The sequence below is a fragment of the Schistocerca nitens genome, chromosome 4 (genome assembly GCF_023898315.1).
Source record: "Schistocerca nitens isolate TAMUIC-IGC-003100 chromosome 4, iqSchNite1.1, whole genome shotgun sequence".
NCBI classification, from domain to species: Eukaryota; Metazoa; Arthropoda; class Insecta; order Orthoptera; family Acrididae; genus Schistocerca; species Schistocerca nitens.
The window spans coordinates 360104222-360120680 of record NC_064617.1 but is presented as its reverse complement, the minus strand read 5'-3'; the positions used below and the strand labels follow the sequence as shown (position 1 = coordinate 360120680).

Here is a 16459-nt window from a genome sequence, read left to right as displayed (position 1 = left end):
CGCCAATGTACATTTTGCAAAACAATTACGAGGATAAGATACGAGAAATTGGAGCTCATACGGAGGTGCTGTCTATACACAGTTGTTTCTTCCTCCGTATGGTGGCTTGCGAAGTACATTATGTCATCAAAAGTATCCGGACACCCACAAAACATACGTTTTTCATATTACGTACATTGTGCTGCCACCTACCGCCAGGTAGTCCATATCAGCGACCTCAGTAGTCATTAGCCATCGTCAGAGAGCAGAATGGGGCGCTCCGCGCAACTCACGGACTTCGAACGTTGTCCGGTGATTGGGTGTCACTTGTGTCATACGTCTGTACGCGAGATTTTCATACTCCTAAACATCTCTAGGTCTAGTGTTTCCGATGTTTCTTTAAAGTCAGTACCGCCTTTAGACTGTTTTTTTTTTTTTTTTTTTTTAATTTGCTGTGTACATTTACACGATCATGATTTCGGCTTTATTTTGCCATTATCAGTGTTATAATGTTATACAGTGCCTAAGATGGCATACTGTCGCATTTAAAATATACTGTTAGATACATTGTCTAAGGGTCAATATTTCTGGTAAAAGCCTACTGCTTTGTTTTATCACTGAGTATACCATCTTGAGTTAAGATCCCAAATCCTATATCATGTCCGGGACACTCTCTCCTCTATTTCCTGATAGTAAAAAACGTGCCTCTCTTCTTTGAACTTTCTCGATGTACTTCGTTAATCCTACCTGGTAGGGATCCCAGATTGCGCAGCAGTACTCCAAAGGAGGACGGAAATGCGTAGGGTAAGCAGTCTCTGTAGTAGGTCTGTTACATTTTCTAAGTGTTTTGCCAATAAAACGAAGCGTTTGGTTTGCCTTCCCTCAACATTTACTATGTGTTCTTTCCAATTGAAGTTGTTCGTAATTGTAATTCCCAGGTATTTAATTGAATTTACGGCCTTTAGATTTCACTGATTTACTTTGTAACCGAAGTTTAAAGGATTCATTTTACTATTCATGTGGATGACCTTACACTTTTCGTTGTTTAGGGTCAATTGCGAATTTCTGCACCATAAAGACGTCTTTTCTAAATCGTTTTGCAGTTTGTTTTGATCTTCTGATCCCTTCTTAAGAAAGGGGATCAAAATTAGTGATATGTCATGATTGACAAAATCCACGAGAAATACCTGTAATCGGCTCGTATCTGAACGTTGCCAGCATCAGCGTTTCTGAAATCTTTTGCCAAAGATGTTCAGTGGCTAGAAACACAGTACTGTACAAATTGATAAATTTCGTATTTATGTGCAGCACCCAGAGAGTTGTTTGTATTTACCTGGTAGTATGGCGAAGGTGACGATCATGTAGAAGACGCTGTTGGTGAAAACCGTGAGGAGGTTGCCGACGAAGAAGAGTGTGGCGCCAGTGAGTGCCACCTGCCGGCAGGAATACGTCTTGAGGGCGTAGTTCGCCAGCAGTCCTGCCAACACAAACAATACGTCATTAGTGAAAGAATTCCGAAGCGAAGTGCAGATCGTTAAGTTCTGGAATGTGATGCAATCCGCAGTGTCAGAACACTTTCTGTTGTTTTAGACCCATAAATACCTCTTGTTAGAAAAAATTACAATGTTGTCAAAATCAATGAATTTGTTTGTAGGATTGTGTACAATTTTTAAGAGATTGTGAAAATGTGAAATATGAAGTTAGAAATGTCACAGTTAAATGCAAACGCTGGTCGGTTCCCATGTTCGGATAGGGATGCACATATTTTTGAATGTATGAAACCACACGCACTAACAAACGTCACCTTGCTGCAGTTTTTTTAACAGGTGAGTCAAAAGCGTATATTCTTATGGCATCGTGTATTAAGGTATTTTGTGAGCGAGTACATTTCTATAGCGGTAGAGAGCGAATTGAAATGGTTCAAATGACTCTAAGCACTATGGGACTTAACATCTGAGGTCATCAGTCCCCTAGACTTAGAACTAATTAAACCTAACTAGTCTAAGGACATCACACATATCCATGCCCGTGGCAGGGTTCGAACCGGCGACCGTTGTAGCTGCGCAGTTGTGGACTGAAGCGCCTAGAACCGCTCGGCCATAGCGGCCGGCTAGCTTACTGAACTGAGACATGATCATTGAGTTTTATGTTCATTAATACACGTGATAGAAGAAAGGCGTTTCACGGGATTTTATGCTCTGGTGTTAAACATGATGGATTATTAACTCTCTGCGAATTAGCAGGAAGGAAGATTATTGGAGAGAGTTAATCAGAGATATCTATGTGAACTGGATGTAGAGCATACTGGTCAAAGATTCTCTCGGTATCTTCGCCACTAGCAAGCAAAAGAAAAACTTTACGATTGTGCGCCAGTATGTGGCTGTTCCACGAATGTTCCTCGTTGCGAGTAAAGAACAAATTGAACTGTTTCAAAAGTAGTACAAGGAAATTGTGATAATTCTGCTGCAGTATTTCAAAAATTGTGTATGATCATGGTGCCAAAAGTCGTAGAGTAGCGATATGCAAATATACAGACGGTGTTAGTGTATTGGAAGAGCTGCCATTTGTACATTTGTACTGTGGTAATTCATGCGATAAGGTTTCCCAGGTGACTATGGTCGCACGGTGGGAATTAACAGACTTTGAACGAGGAATGGCAGTTGGAGCTAGATGCATGGTACATTTCATTTCGGAAATCGTTTGGGAATTCAGAACTTCGAGGTCCACAGTATCAAGAGTGGGCCGCGTATACGACATTTGAGGCATTATCTCTCCCCTTGGAAAACGCACTAGCCGACGGCCTTCACTTAACGATCGAGAGCAGCTGCGTTTGCGTAGAGTTGTCAGTGCTAAGAGACAAGCACCATTCGCGAAACAAGCACAGAAGTCAATGTGAGACGTACGACGAACGTATCTGTTGGGACAGTACGGCGAAATTTGGCATTAATGGGCTATGGCAACTGACGACCGACGCGAGTGCCTTTGTTAACTGGACGACATAGCCTGCAGCGCCGCTAGTAGCCTCGTGACCATACCGGTTGGACAACAGTAATACGGTGTCAAGTGAGTCACGATTTCAGTAGGTAAGAGCAGATGTCAGGTTTAGAGTGTGCTATAGACCCTACGGGCCGTGGACCCAAGCTGTAAACAAGGCACTGCGCCGGCTGATGGCGTTTCCATAATGATGTAGGATGTGCTTACGTGGAAGGTACTGGGTCCTCTGGTGCACCTGAACTGACCATTAACTGGAAATGGTTATGTCCCGCTACTTGGAGAGCATTTGCATCACTTCACGGACTTCATGTTTCCAAATATCGATGGAATTTTTACGGATGACAATGCTCCATTCCAGTGGGTTACAACTGTTTGCGATTCAATTGAAGGGCAAATGGCTCTGAGCAAAAAAATGGTTCAAATGGCTCTGAGCACTATGGGGCTTAACATCTGAGGTCATCAGTCCCATAGAATTTCGAACTACGTAAACCTAACTAACCTAAGGACACCACAACACATCCATGCCCGAGGCAGGATTTGAGCCTGCGACCGTAGTGGACGCGCCGTTCCAGACTGAAGCGCCTAGAACCGCTCGGTCACCCCGGCCGGCGGCTCTGAGCACTATGGGAATTAACATCTGAGGTCATCAGTCCCCTAGAACTTAGAACTACTTAAACCTAACTAACCTAAGGACATCACACACATTCATGCCCGAGGCAGGATTCGAAACTGCGACCGTAGCGGTCGCGCGGTTCCAGACTGAAGCGCCTAGAACCGATCGGCCACACCGGTCGGCCAATTGAAGGACATTCTGAACAATTCGAGCAATGATACGGCCACCCAGATGGCCAAATATGAATCCCATCAGACTTTTAGGGAACCTAATTGAGAGGTCAGTTCGTACACAAAATCCTGCACCGAAACTCTTTCGCAATTACGAGCGGCTACAGAGAAAGCATGGCTCACTATATTTGCAGGGGACTTCCAACGACTTGTTCAATCCAAGTCTATCGAGTTTTTGCACTACGCCAGGCAAAAGGAGGTCTGACACGATATTAGGACGTATCCCATCATGTTTGTCATTTCAGTGTACAGTGACCTGTGGTAAGACAGATGGTGACCGCCGCCACTCTTGATACGGACTTTCAATCGGCTGGCAAGTCTCGCCTGCAGCAAATTCACCTCGAGGACTCTCCATTATGTGTCACCTATGGAGTGATGGATACGGATGATCACCGCCTTGTCTGCGGATCAGCGAGGACGTTTTGAGATTTGGTGCGCCAGATATTGGCTTTCTTCATACTCGTGACTCCGACCGGATAACTGCATAGTTGCTCCTCTTTCCGAATGAAGTGTAGTTTTCGAGAGCTAAAACGAATTCTGTGACACGGATACGCGACCGCACCATTCACTATTTGTTCGGTAACTGTGAGAAAACTGTTCTCGATTTTTGGTGGTACTTAAAACGAACGACACTGTGCGATGGTCCTGAACTCTAAATACTAGCAACATTTCGCAAATTTTCTCGGGATCGCGTTCCATAACCCTCCTCGCAGCTGCTATTATCATTGACAGGGGAAGTTGAAGTACGAATCCTTTTCGTTAGGATTGAGCTATTAACGGCACCCTCGATGCTGCGAGAAAACACGCATTGCTAATCCCGCAGCGAATAGCAAAATAGAGCATGTTGTAACGAGACGGTCTCTTTTTTTTTTTTTTTCCTTCCCCGTTGACCGACTTTCATTTACCTTTACCTTGGTATTATGAGACATGCCATAGCACGGACTTCTGCAAGACGTTAGTGATGGCACAAAAGAAAATCCTGTGAAGTGCAGCTATGTATACCGACCTGCGTTCCTAAAGGGTATTGGTCCTACGTCAATGGTTTGGTTGTGTAGTTTGCTCGTTCTTTGCAAACATAACATTGACAGTGTTACATGCAAAATAAATGGTCATTTTCATGTGCGTTAAGAGAAGGTTTGACTCTGTGAGCTTTGACAAAAGCGTTATTAGCCGAATCTTAAAAGTGCCGCCAGCATTACGGTTGGCGCAGAGAAAGCGGCGCCCGGCTCGTCGAGTATGACTCAGCGCAACGCCTACACTAGAGACGTAGCTTTACGTCATCATTTTATCTGAGCAGACTTAACTACGTGAAGCATCGGTGGTTCAGTGGTAGAATGCTCGCCTGCCACGCGGGCGGCCCGGGTTCGATTCCCGGCCGATGCATCTGTTTTTTCTTTTCTTAGCAGCTAGGGTACTTCCACCTATTCCTTTCGCACTTGGTTACGAAAAAATCTAACAGACTATACTACTATTGGATTTTAAATGCAACACAGCTGAGATAACGGATTCGTTTTCTGTTTCTCGAAAACACATTGCTAGAGGTAATAAGTTAGTCTCAGTTCTCAACCGCTTCTAGGCTCTCTTGATACAGTTTCCAGAATGACTGCCGTTGTCTTGAAACCTTCTCAGAAAAAGAGGTGGACTCTCCAATTCTGTCACAGATTTGTGCTGATAGTGACTTGTTTTATTGGGATTCATTTTAGTAATCGACTAATCCTGTTTGCTGTGCGTGGAGTACGATGCCAGTTTCTGGTTGCCTATCTAACGGGCTGCAGGGGCAACAAAAATTCTGTTTTCAATATTTCGTATAGTTATTGACCGAATTTAAAATTTTGTCGTAATCTATTCATTAAGAGATATAATCTTATGTTAAAGTTTTTAACACAGTAAGATAAGTGTTACAGTTAGAAACCAATTACATGTCTTGAGGGAACGTAGTCCACAGAGCGCAAATACGCAGACTTTATTCAACCAGTATTTGAAAATGAGATCACTTACAAGTGACTTCCAGCAAACTTTATACACAATTTCAAACCTTTTCCAAACTTTCTATCGCCAACACCAACCGCAAAAATATGAAAGGGAAGTACTGTATCGTTTACTACGTTTTCGATGTTCATGCAGTAAATCTTTGGCATCAGGCAGGTCTTTCTAATTTTTTGCTTCTTTACCATTAAAGATTCTACAACATATAGTTGAGGAAAGATGATGTCATAAACATTATGCTGCATTAAAAACTAGCTTTTGCTTAAAACGGAGTGCGAATTGTTTGGACTATACTTATACAGTGTTTGATAGTGAGAGCACTTAGCGTCTTCAAACAAAATTAACGCCTAATATTTAACACATTATTTGTAAAGTAATCAGACGTCTGAAGATGTTTTATACATGGGAGTCAGATTCTTTACAGAGTCAGGGTTTACTGGTTGCGTGTCTACTTACTAGTACCTGAGCATATTGTAGACAGTAACGTCATCAGATGTTCCCTCGGTGTCTCCGGGACTTTAAATAGACATTTTCCGCTTATCTTCATAATGATAACCATTTGCCTCGATTTAGCTTAATCAAGAGAGTAAGCCTGGTTGTAAAAGCCCCTGAATCACGCAACATTAATTCCATGGTAGCCATAGTGGTTAGTCTTAGTAAACTGAAAGAGTGAAATAAAACGAAAACTTAAAAATAAATTACATCTACCGTCTATATAGCATTCTTATTGAGCCATTGTACATTTCGAAGTCACAGCTACAAACCATAGGTTACTTAAAGTTACTTTTGTCTGTGATACGGCTGTTTGAAGGGTTGTTTAGACTGGAAGATTTATAACTATATTCATTTGAACCACTATAAATAAAATTTTCTTAATGACATTCTTCAGTTTTTTAAGTGCAGTTTCAAACAGAAAGGAAATTACTTTCAGCAAGAGGTTTAACTAAGCCCGGAAACTGTCGTTTTCTTAGTATTAAGGATAAATTAATTATTACGAAATTATGAAGCATCTACAAAACGAACTTAGGTTTAGCATTTTCTCTGAAATTAAACTGAAGCGATTTCCTGCATGGGAAGACGCGGTTGCAGTGAGAAAGCAGGAAAGGAAAAAACAGAGATCCTGGTGACACAAACCGATGTTAGTTTGACTATGGTGGACGCAAAACTGAAGTAGGGGCAGAGATCAGAGTGCCGTCGACGTCTTCGTCACTAGAGATGGGTAACGAGATCGAGTTGGATAGTGACAGCTCTGGACATCGGCGGAAATGGAGGGAACGAGCATTTTTACCGGAGCGCCAAGATTACCGATTCGTTTGCTGAATTATGAACTCAGAAAAAAACAAGGAATAAAATCGATAGAAGGACTTAATACTACAAAAATATGTTAATCCAGGCTAACGCAGGACTCGAATTCAACATCGTAATAAATGTTACTTCCCCTGTAAGGGTTTTGCTGTTGGCAGAGTATGAATACTAACCCGTAACACAGAAAACTACAAGCAAAATTCCTGCACGTTTAGAAGACTCTTACGAGTCGTTAAACCGAATTCTTTTAATGGTAAACGTAGAATTTTCGCCTTATTAATGTGTATAGCGACGAAATCATTTTTACTTTTCATTTTTCTTTAAACCTCTTATAAAAGACTCAACAGATTTTCCGTATGTTTATGATACGAAAAATTGAAAAGTACCTTCCACAGCAATAAAAATATTGATAAACGTTTGAAATTAAGAAGGAACTGTTTGAAATTTAAAATAGACTGAGAACTTTTGTGCCTGCGTAGCACTCTGACAGCCTTTCGGATCTCATTAGAATCAGCTTGAACCTATCTACCACGGAAACATCATTCAATATGCCGTTAGTGGTCTGCAGAGCTTCACGCTAAAGAGTGTTGAAAGTTGCAATGGTAACGGAAGCAGCTAGAGACGAGGACCCACGTCACTGAACTTGCAGTTCACCGTCTTGGTCTGCAGATACCAAGAAACCAACACTAGCTTACTGTCTTTGTCAGTATATTCACTAATGGGTACATGGGTGCATATCGCTTTCTGCTTTATCTTAATCCCGTTTCTGGAGACGTACATTAACACGTAACTGAATTCGAGGTAACTGCCATGTTTTTAAAACAAATAGGGTAAGGTGGTGTTAAGTGCCCAGACTAAAGGAAACTGAATGTTCACCAAACCATGGCTATTGATAGCTTCCTGTTGACAGGCTTTGAATCTACGTATCATAAGGTTTCACATCAAATATTTTTTTAAGTGTAAAAGAAAGTAATATATGGGAACTTTTTGCATTTTTATGAAGGCTTACATAGTGTCCATTTTTGTCCAATCTAAGAAGGTAACGAGGCCAGGAACTGGTCACTTTTCGTATTGGATAATAGTATATAAATGATATTGTTTAATAATCTGTAAATGATATGGTATATTGTTTCTTTCTGCTAGCTGGAATGCTAATCGCCGTAGGTCATTCACTGTAAATCCAAAAAAATCGCTTTTCCATTTCAGAAATATAATTAAGGATTTCTTGCTCTTATTCTACATTGAACAAAATCCTTAAACTTCCCATAACTTCTTTACCTCCTACTGCATCTCTGTTTTTTCTTAGAACGCTTCTTTTCAGCGTGTTACGTGAACATTAAATTGCTTTGCTGCTGTAAGAAAAGGCATTCTTATCACAATTCATCACCTCAGTCACATTTTACAACGGAACAGGAAGCCGTGTTTGTCGATCTGATTTCCGGACACATTTTAAAGGCATCTTGATGCCATGGTATCCAAAACAATACCAAGCGGCTGCAGTAGACCCTTTCCAATTAGATTTTTGTGCTAGGCTAAAATAGAACAGAGATGGTATCCAATAACATCATTTGATTAATTAATTCAGAATCATTTCAAAGGGGTAGAATAGCAAATATAGCTTTGTACTCGTATATAAAATGATTCAGAAGTCAATCTGTAGTATTATGCGTGACATATGAAAGTAACTAACTCTTAGTGGGGAAAGTACTGTAGATTAAAATAGGACTGTTGGGAAAAGTGGTCAGCTTGGCCACATTTTCGGACGAGTAGTGTGGCCACTTCTCATGATAGGTTGCTATATTAGCATTAGTGGTTCACAGATGAAGCTATCAAACCAAAAGAAACAATAGAGAACTACTTGTACATCTGTAAGTCAGAAGGTGTTAACACTAGATAATACTGGAAACAGGTATTACTCTTCGTATATGTGAGGAAGCAGTAACAACATAAATAACTTATCTTACCTCATAAGACTGCAAATTATAAAAGCTTTTGCCAAAGAATAATCGAATGAACTTCCTCTTTGAAACTCACTGACAACTCTGATCGGGTACATTAAACTAGTTTTACAACTTCTCGGCGGACAGGAGCAGTGTGTAGGGCAAAAAATATGCAAAGGTCACTTTCCCCGATCTCACAGTGCTACCCTTCCTTCTCCTACTAGTTCTTGCGAACGAGACGTGCTCAGCATGAATTCTCGAGAATATAATGCTTTCACTTCCACTAGGTACGGGTACCAGCGATTTGACTCTGCGCTGCTCAAAACGATTTCTGCATCTACATCTATATCTTCATCTACACACTGAAAACAACCATGAAGTGCATGGCAGGTGGTACGCCTCATTGTATTAGTTTTTAGGGTTTCTTTCCGTTCCATTCATGTATGGAGCGCGGAGTGGTTTATTTGAATGACTCTATGCGTGCTGTAATTGTTCTAGTCTTGTCCTCCCAATCTCTATGTAAGCGATATGTAGGGGGTTGCAGCTTATTCCTAGAGTCATCAATTGAAGCTGGTTCTTGAAACATTGTTAGTAGATTTTCTGGGGCCAGTTAACGCCTATCTTCAAGAGTCTGCCAATTCAGTTTCTTTAGTATCTCTGTGACACTCTTCCACAGGTCAAAGAAACCTGTGACAATTCGTGCTGCCCTTCTCTCAATACGTTCAATATCCCCTGTTAGTCACGGTGGTACGGGTCCCACACTCTTGAGCAATATTTTAAAATGGGTCTTGTGGGTGATTTGTAAGCGATCTCCTTTGTGGACTGATTGCACTTCCCCAGTATTCTAGCAATAAACCAAAGTATAGCACCCTTATCTACGGCTGAACCTATGAGGTTATTCCACTTGATATCCCTACAGTATGTTACACCCATGTACTTGTATGAGTTGGCCGATTCCAACAGCTACTCATTGATATTAAAGTCATAGGATACTTCATGTTTTCGTTTTTTGAAGTGCGCAATTTTACATTTCTGAACATTTAAAGCAAGTTTCCAATCTTCGCATCACTTTGAAAGCCTGTCAACATCTGACGGAATATTTATGCAGCTCTTTCAGACAGTTCTTCGTTACAGACAACTGCATCATTTGCAACAAGTTTGAGGGTACTACTTATATTGTCAGCAAGGTCATTAATATGCAAATGACATTAAGGATCTCAACACACTTCCCTGGGACACACCCAAAATTACTTTCACATCTGACGATTACACTCCATCAAAGATAACATGCTACGTCCTCCCTACGAAAAAGTCCTCAATCCTGTCAAAAAATTCACTTGATTCACAATATGACAATAAGCTTAGGTGAGGCACTGAGTCAATTACTTTTCGGAAATCAAGAAATGCTGCATCTACCTGACTGCCTTGATCCAAAGCTTTCAGTACGTCAGGTAAGAAAACTGTGAGTTGAGTTTCACACGATCTATGATTTCGGAATCCGTGCTGACTGGCATGGGGGAGGGCACTCTGTTCAAGTTAGTTCCTTATGTTTGAGCTCAAAATGTTTTAAGATTCTACAACAATTACAGAATAAGGCAGGATATTCTGCTCCAGGTGCTAAACTACTGACTGCCGAGAATGGCAAGGTGTTGTCCTTACATGCACAAAGCAGCAGGTGGGTTGTAATCACACACAACCTAGAAGGCGAATCACGCAGTGCATAGAAGATTCGATACACAGCGGGGCCGTTACTAAAACATGGGAACTCCAGCAATAGTGCACGTTTGGTGTTCACACCCAATTACATGTGATTAAAAGAGATGGTATGTCTCGTGAACGTGATGTACCTAAATCTGTGGCAAGGGGAATCATTCGCTGAAAAAAAAAAAAGGAACTGGTGGGCCACTGCATGAGACAGCATATACCATCAAAATGTTTCAAAACGTTATTTCATAACGGTGCACCGGATTTAAAACGAGAGCGTTTCGAAGTAGATCTCGTTAACGGTTCAGTGAACGGCTTTGGCCAGGCCCGACACGAACTTACCGCTCTCTCCCCGTCGCTTTAGGCGACAGAGAGCTGCGAATCTACTGTATACTGAGCCACTAACTAGCTCCACCCCCTCCTACAGGTCAAGGGAGAAAATATCCTTTAATTTCCTGCTAGATGGTAGATAGCGACAGCTCGATGAGTCATTCAAGCTCCGAAAGCCGTATTAGAGGGCAGGTGCATAGTCTGTTTATGAGCTGCTCTGCAGGTGGAATAATTGTCCTCTCTCGTCATGCATCATACATTAAAAATTTCAGAAGCCTACATTTTTATATTTCACGATACTATACAGTAAGTGAATGTATACGCTGTAAATACGACCTGATATTCGTGGGAGGATCGGGAAGTAGTGTACAATAATTTTTTTCTCCACTGGTATTGCAACTGGAATGTTGTAATTTCACGACGGTATAGTTTGAAGTTTGCACTACAGAGAGTATTTTGTTTTTTATTGAGCTTTAGCGACAGAAGCCTGAACTATGAAACAAACATGGCGCTCATTTTATTGTCGTCAATTTGAGAAGAGCTGGGAAGTGTAGTTCGAAATTTGTGGGCCAAAGGGCATAAACTGCGTGAAATTGACAAGGACATTAATGGCGTGTATGGGGACGACTGGATAGGTGGTGTGCATTCTTCCAAGAGGGCCGTGTGAATCTTAGTGATTAGCCACGTTCCAAGCAACCGGCAACAGTCGCAACCCCGAAGAATGTGTGAGCAATTCAGTGAGCAATTTTGAACGACTGGCCGGTGCAACTGCGAACCTTATCGCAGCAGTTCGACATTTCCTATGGTGCGATGTACGGTATTGTTCATGATACGTTGAAATTTCATGAAGTTAGTGCTCGCTGGTTGCCTATGAACGTGACAGACAACCACAAGGGCCAGTGAATGATGACAAGCTTGAATCACTTAACGCTTTATGCCACAGAAGGGCATGACTTCCTGAAAGAAATCGTCACTCGTGATGAGTCGTGGGCGTACCACCACACGCCGGAAACCAAGCAGGGCTCTATGGAGTGGAAACATCCTGGTTACCCGGAGTGACTCAGTCTGCTAGGAAAGTGCTTGTGACAGTGTTTTAGAATATGCATGGTGTGTTGTTGGTGGACTTTGCTGAACACGGGGACACTGTGAATTCTGCAGCCTAGGTTAAAACTTTGGTTAAGTTGCGTCGTACCCATCGTGACAAAACCCACAAGATTAATTCTGACGGTGTCAGACTTCTTCACGACAATGCTCACCAAAATTTTGAGATCACTGGTGACTATATGAAGAAGTAGGTAAAAGATATAAGATCATTTGTGATTTGTTTTGTTTTGATACCAATTGCACTTTTGGTAATGAAATTCTTGTGCGTTACTTTCCGATCTTCCCTCGTATGCTTCGTATGTGTGAAAAATCAGCAATTTATCGATTAAAAACGTGACCTTTACACTGGTTTGAACTGTTTTGTTCACTTTTCGGCTCTGTAGATAATCGTTGAACAGTCGGTGCATTATGCTACGGATTACACCCACCAAAATAAAGAGTTCATTTTATCGTAAAGCGTTGGTAAAATGTTCGAATAGTTTCAGTGACGCATCACCGTTCTGTGTTCGGGCTGTTATCTAGTGACACGAGATCATTTCTAAATTGTTCATGCCTCTCCCTAGCACGAGACGCTTAGGTGTGTTCGTCGCCGAAAGGAATTATCCTGCTTTGAATCAGACTGACCTTACAGAGACTGCAGCGTTCTCACACTGCATAATCTCTAGCGGATAAAGTGTGTTACAACAGCCGCTGAACGCGTCGGAATCAAGAGTTTAAAACCCAAAGCACTATTTACCGCAACAATCATAACATAAAATTAATCTTTTTATGCTTTTTACGCCACATAAATCGTTCAGTTGGGAGCCTGTCAGGCAGAGGCCAGGGTTATTAATAGCGTCTGTTCGCGTATTCATTAGCATTTCAATGAGTCGACATTTAAGAAGTCGCGTCCACTTTTCTGGTTCATACTGGATTGCACAGGCGGATGTGATAATACGGGCACGTTGGTCCGTACAATTTTACTGCGCAGCAAAATCCGCTATTAATCTTTGTAAAGCATTAAACTGCTAATAAAAGGTCGCTCTATCTTGGCAATAGAGGGGCGTTTTCCGAGAAAACACTGAGCCTCAATAAGTTTACTCAACTGCCGCTAACGAGATGAAGTTCACACTACACGGATGCGGAGATATAGTCAACTTCTCCATGTTTATTTTAATGGCTTCGCGGCTGAATAATTTCAAAACTTTTATAGCTGTAGTATCACTACAAAGCCACCTCTGATTAATGATTTTAATGAGGAAACAGGAATTTCGGCCTTTTTTCAATTCTGTTGATAATTAAATTTATTTAAATGGTTTTCGGATGAACTCACAAAAAATGAACTACCGTAAGGCTGGGAACGGAACATTCAATCTCAATAGCAATCGAGTTTTATAATATGTAACTAACAGTAGGAAGCGAGGGAGTTGGAACACGATAGTACATACTAATCATTTTTTAGTCTATAGAAACTGTGTTTTGAAAAGTAGCCACTTACTTCACCCACTATCGACCACAGCTGAATCTTGGTTGAACACCTATACTAACGGAAAGATATAACCGCTCTTTGACTATATGGTAAGCTTTATTACACGATCCAGATTTCAGCCTTAGGCCATTATCAAGTGCTATAATTATCGTTAGTTGGTGGTTGATTTGGGGGGAAGGGACGAAACAGCGAGGTCATCAGAGTTATAACTATTAAAAATCATCTGAATTGTGTGTAAAATACATGGTTATTCTAAGTGATGGACTCATTTTCAAAACTTCGTATTTATTCAAGTACAAATCCAAAATAAACAAGCTTTGTACCAATGAAAAGAGGAAGTTTCAAAGTTTTTTTTTTCATAAAGTTTGATATCAATTTAATAAATTTAATAATTTGTAATTAATTAGTTTTTCATAATTGTTTAATAATTATAAATGTGATAAATGTTATAAATGTTCAATGTGGCCACCGTTGGCTGCACGGCAAACATCGACGTGGTAGCCAAACTCGTCCCACACACGCGAAAGCGTTTCTGCAGATCGTTCAGAGTGGTTGGTAAACGTGGGACGTAAACAGCTTCCTTCACATAACCCCACTGATATCAAACATTGTAATAATAAAAAAAATCACTTTGAAACTTCCTCTTTTCATCGGTATAAAGGTTATCCATTTTGGATTTGTGCTTGAATACATACGAATTTTTGAAAATGGATCCATCATTTAGAATAACGCTGTTTTTTTTCCTTTATTGTATTTCAATTCCCCATTGGGGCGGGCCGGCAGCAGCATAGGCGCTGCTCTTCAGCCGATAGACATAGAACAAAACAAAAGAAGACATTTAAAAACAGCAAAGGAGAGAATAAGGTGAACATAGATATAAAAAAGGGGGGACATCATGGAAGGCAATAGACAAAAAACGGGGTGACTGTAAAATGGAGACAAAAAAACTGTTTAAAAGTAGCACACACAAAAAGCCACACACTGCGACAGTTAAAAGAACACAAGGCACAGTATGACTGGAGCATAAAGGTAGCGACGGATGGCATAGCACATAACGGAACACTGACGGCGAACCTCAAGGCTGGACACAATTAAAATCACACCTCTTGACGCACACGAGAAACAGCACTAAACACAACACTGATGTGGCACACTGATGATGATCAATACAGAGGATCTGCCAGGCGCTAGGAGATGAGGGAGACCTGAAGAAGGGAGGGAGGGGAAGAGATGGGGGAGGTGAGCAGGGGGCGCGCGGAAGAGGGCCAGGTAGGGAGGGACGTGGGAAGGAGAGAGGCAAGTATGGGGTGCAGGGTCTCAGGGGAAGGGGGGATGGAGGAAAATCCGCTCTGGGAGAAGGAGGAAAGAGGAAAAGGGGGCCCTGGGGAGGGGGGAGGGGAACAAGGCCAGGTTATAGTTGGAAGGAAGGGTAGATGTCACGGCGAAGTTCGTCATCCGGGAGGGGGAGGCGTTGGAAATTGCCCTGATGAAGAAGATGGAGGGTGTGGAGGTGGAGAGAGGGAGGGATACAGCGATAGAGGCGTGGCAACGGGTGGGGGGTGGAGAGGAAGGAGGAAACCAGAGGGTGGGGGGCATCAAGCCTGCGAACAATGTAAAGGATGCGGAGATGTTGGAGGAACAGGAGGAGGTGGGGGAAGGGGATCAGTTCATACAGGAGCCGTGTGGGGGAAGGAAGGCGGATACGGAAGGCAAGGCGGAGTGCATGGCGTTCAAGGATTTGGAGGGCCTTGTAAAAGCAGGTGGGGTCGGAGATCCAGGCAACGCTGGCATAACAGAGGAATAACGCTGTATATATCTTCGGTTGTATAAACTTGATGTTTCGAAAGTAAAAGTGAGAACATTTTTGTAATATGTCAATTGGCTGGTGATTTGCTTGACTTGTTAACATGATAAAGCTGTGTAATAAAATAAATGACCACATCACAGGTTTTAGTTTCGTTTCAGTGTGTCTAAGCAGCAACCAACATAAACATAAGTGATCGTCAAAGATCGACACAGAGACATCACCGTCTGCACCATGTAATCTATGGTGCGCCAGGGAACCAGGTAGTGGAACCGACATACCATAGATTGCATGGTGCAGACTGTAATGTCTCTGTGACGGTCTTTGACGATCATTTTACATATGTTTATGTCGGTTGCTGCTTAGACACAGTGAAACGAAGCGTAAACGCATGATTTGGTCATCTATTTTATTTCACAGTCTTATCATGTTAATAAGTCAAGTAAATCGCCAACCAATGAACATACCACAAAAATGGTCTTATTTTTACTTACGAAACATCAAGTTTATATAACCGAAGATACAGCTTTGGATAATTTTTAACATTACTAACACTTGATAATGGCTTAACGCTGAAATCGGAATCGTGTAATAAAGCATACCCTACTGTCAAATGGTGGTTATATCTCTTCGCAAGTTTTATATGACTGTGGTTCCAGATGAAGGAAAAGTCATCACCTGTAAAATAGTTCGTTTGCCAAACAAACTCACTGCCATTCACACAGATCATCTTGAAACTTATTTTGCATTTTCTTCAGCCTAATCTTTCATGAATAACGACAAAATAAATAAAATGATGGAATGGGTTGCATAAGAGTTTTCCAAGACGTTTCCGAAGTAGGTGAGTTACACTCAATCAAGAACTAGAAACGAAACGCAAGTGCAACATTTCTGCCGCGAGAATATAGTTGTTTAGCACACCACTAAATATGGATTTCAATGTGTCGATTTACTTGAAGAGAAATCACTTTCTGGTCAAAAATAATAATACTTCTCAGTACC

General features: G+C 41.5%; 1 protein-coding gene and 1 non-coding gene across 2 annotated transcripts in view; one reads left to right on the top strand and one right to left on the bottom strand.

Annotated features, from left to right (window-relative positions):
* LOC126252770 (uncharacterized) overlaps positions 1 to 16459 on the bottom strand; it is a 259622-nt gene that overhangs the window by 45572 nt on the left and 197591 nt on the right. Inside the window, exon 6 of the mRNA XM_049953697.1 lies at positions 1313 to 1456. Within this exon, the coding sequence (XP_049809654.1) occupies positions 1313 to 1456 (144 nt within the window). The remainder of the gene's footprint in view (positions 1 to 1312; positions 1457 to 16459) is intronic.
* Trnag-gcc (transfer RNA glycine (anticodon GCC)) lies at positions 5129 to 5199 on the top strand. Its single transcript has one exon. It is a non-coding gene; the product is annotated as a tRNA-Gly (tRNA).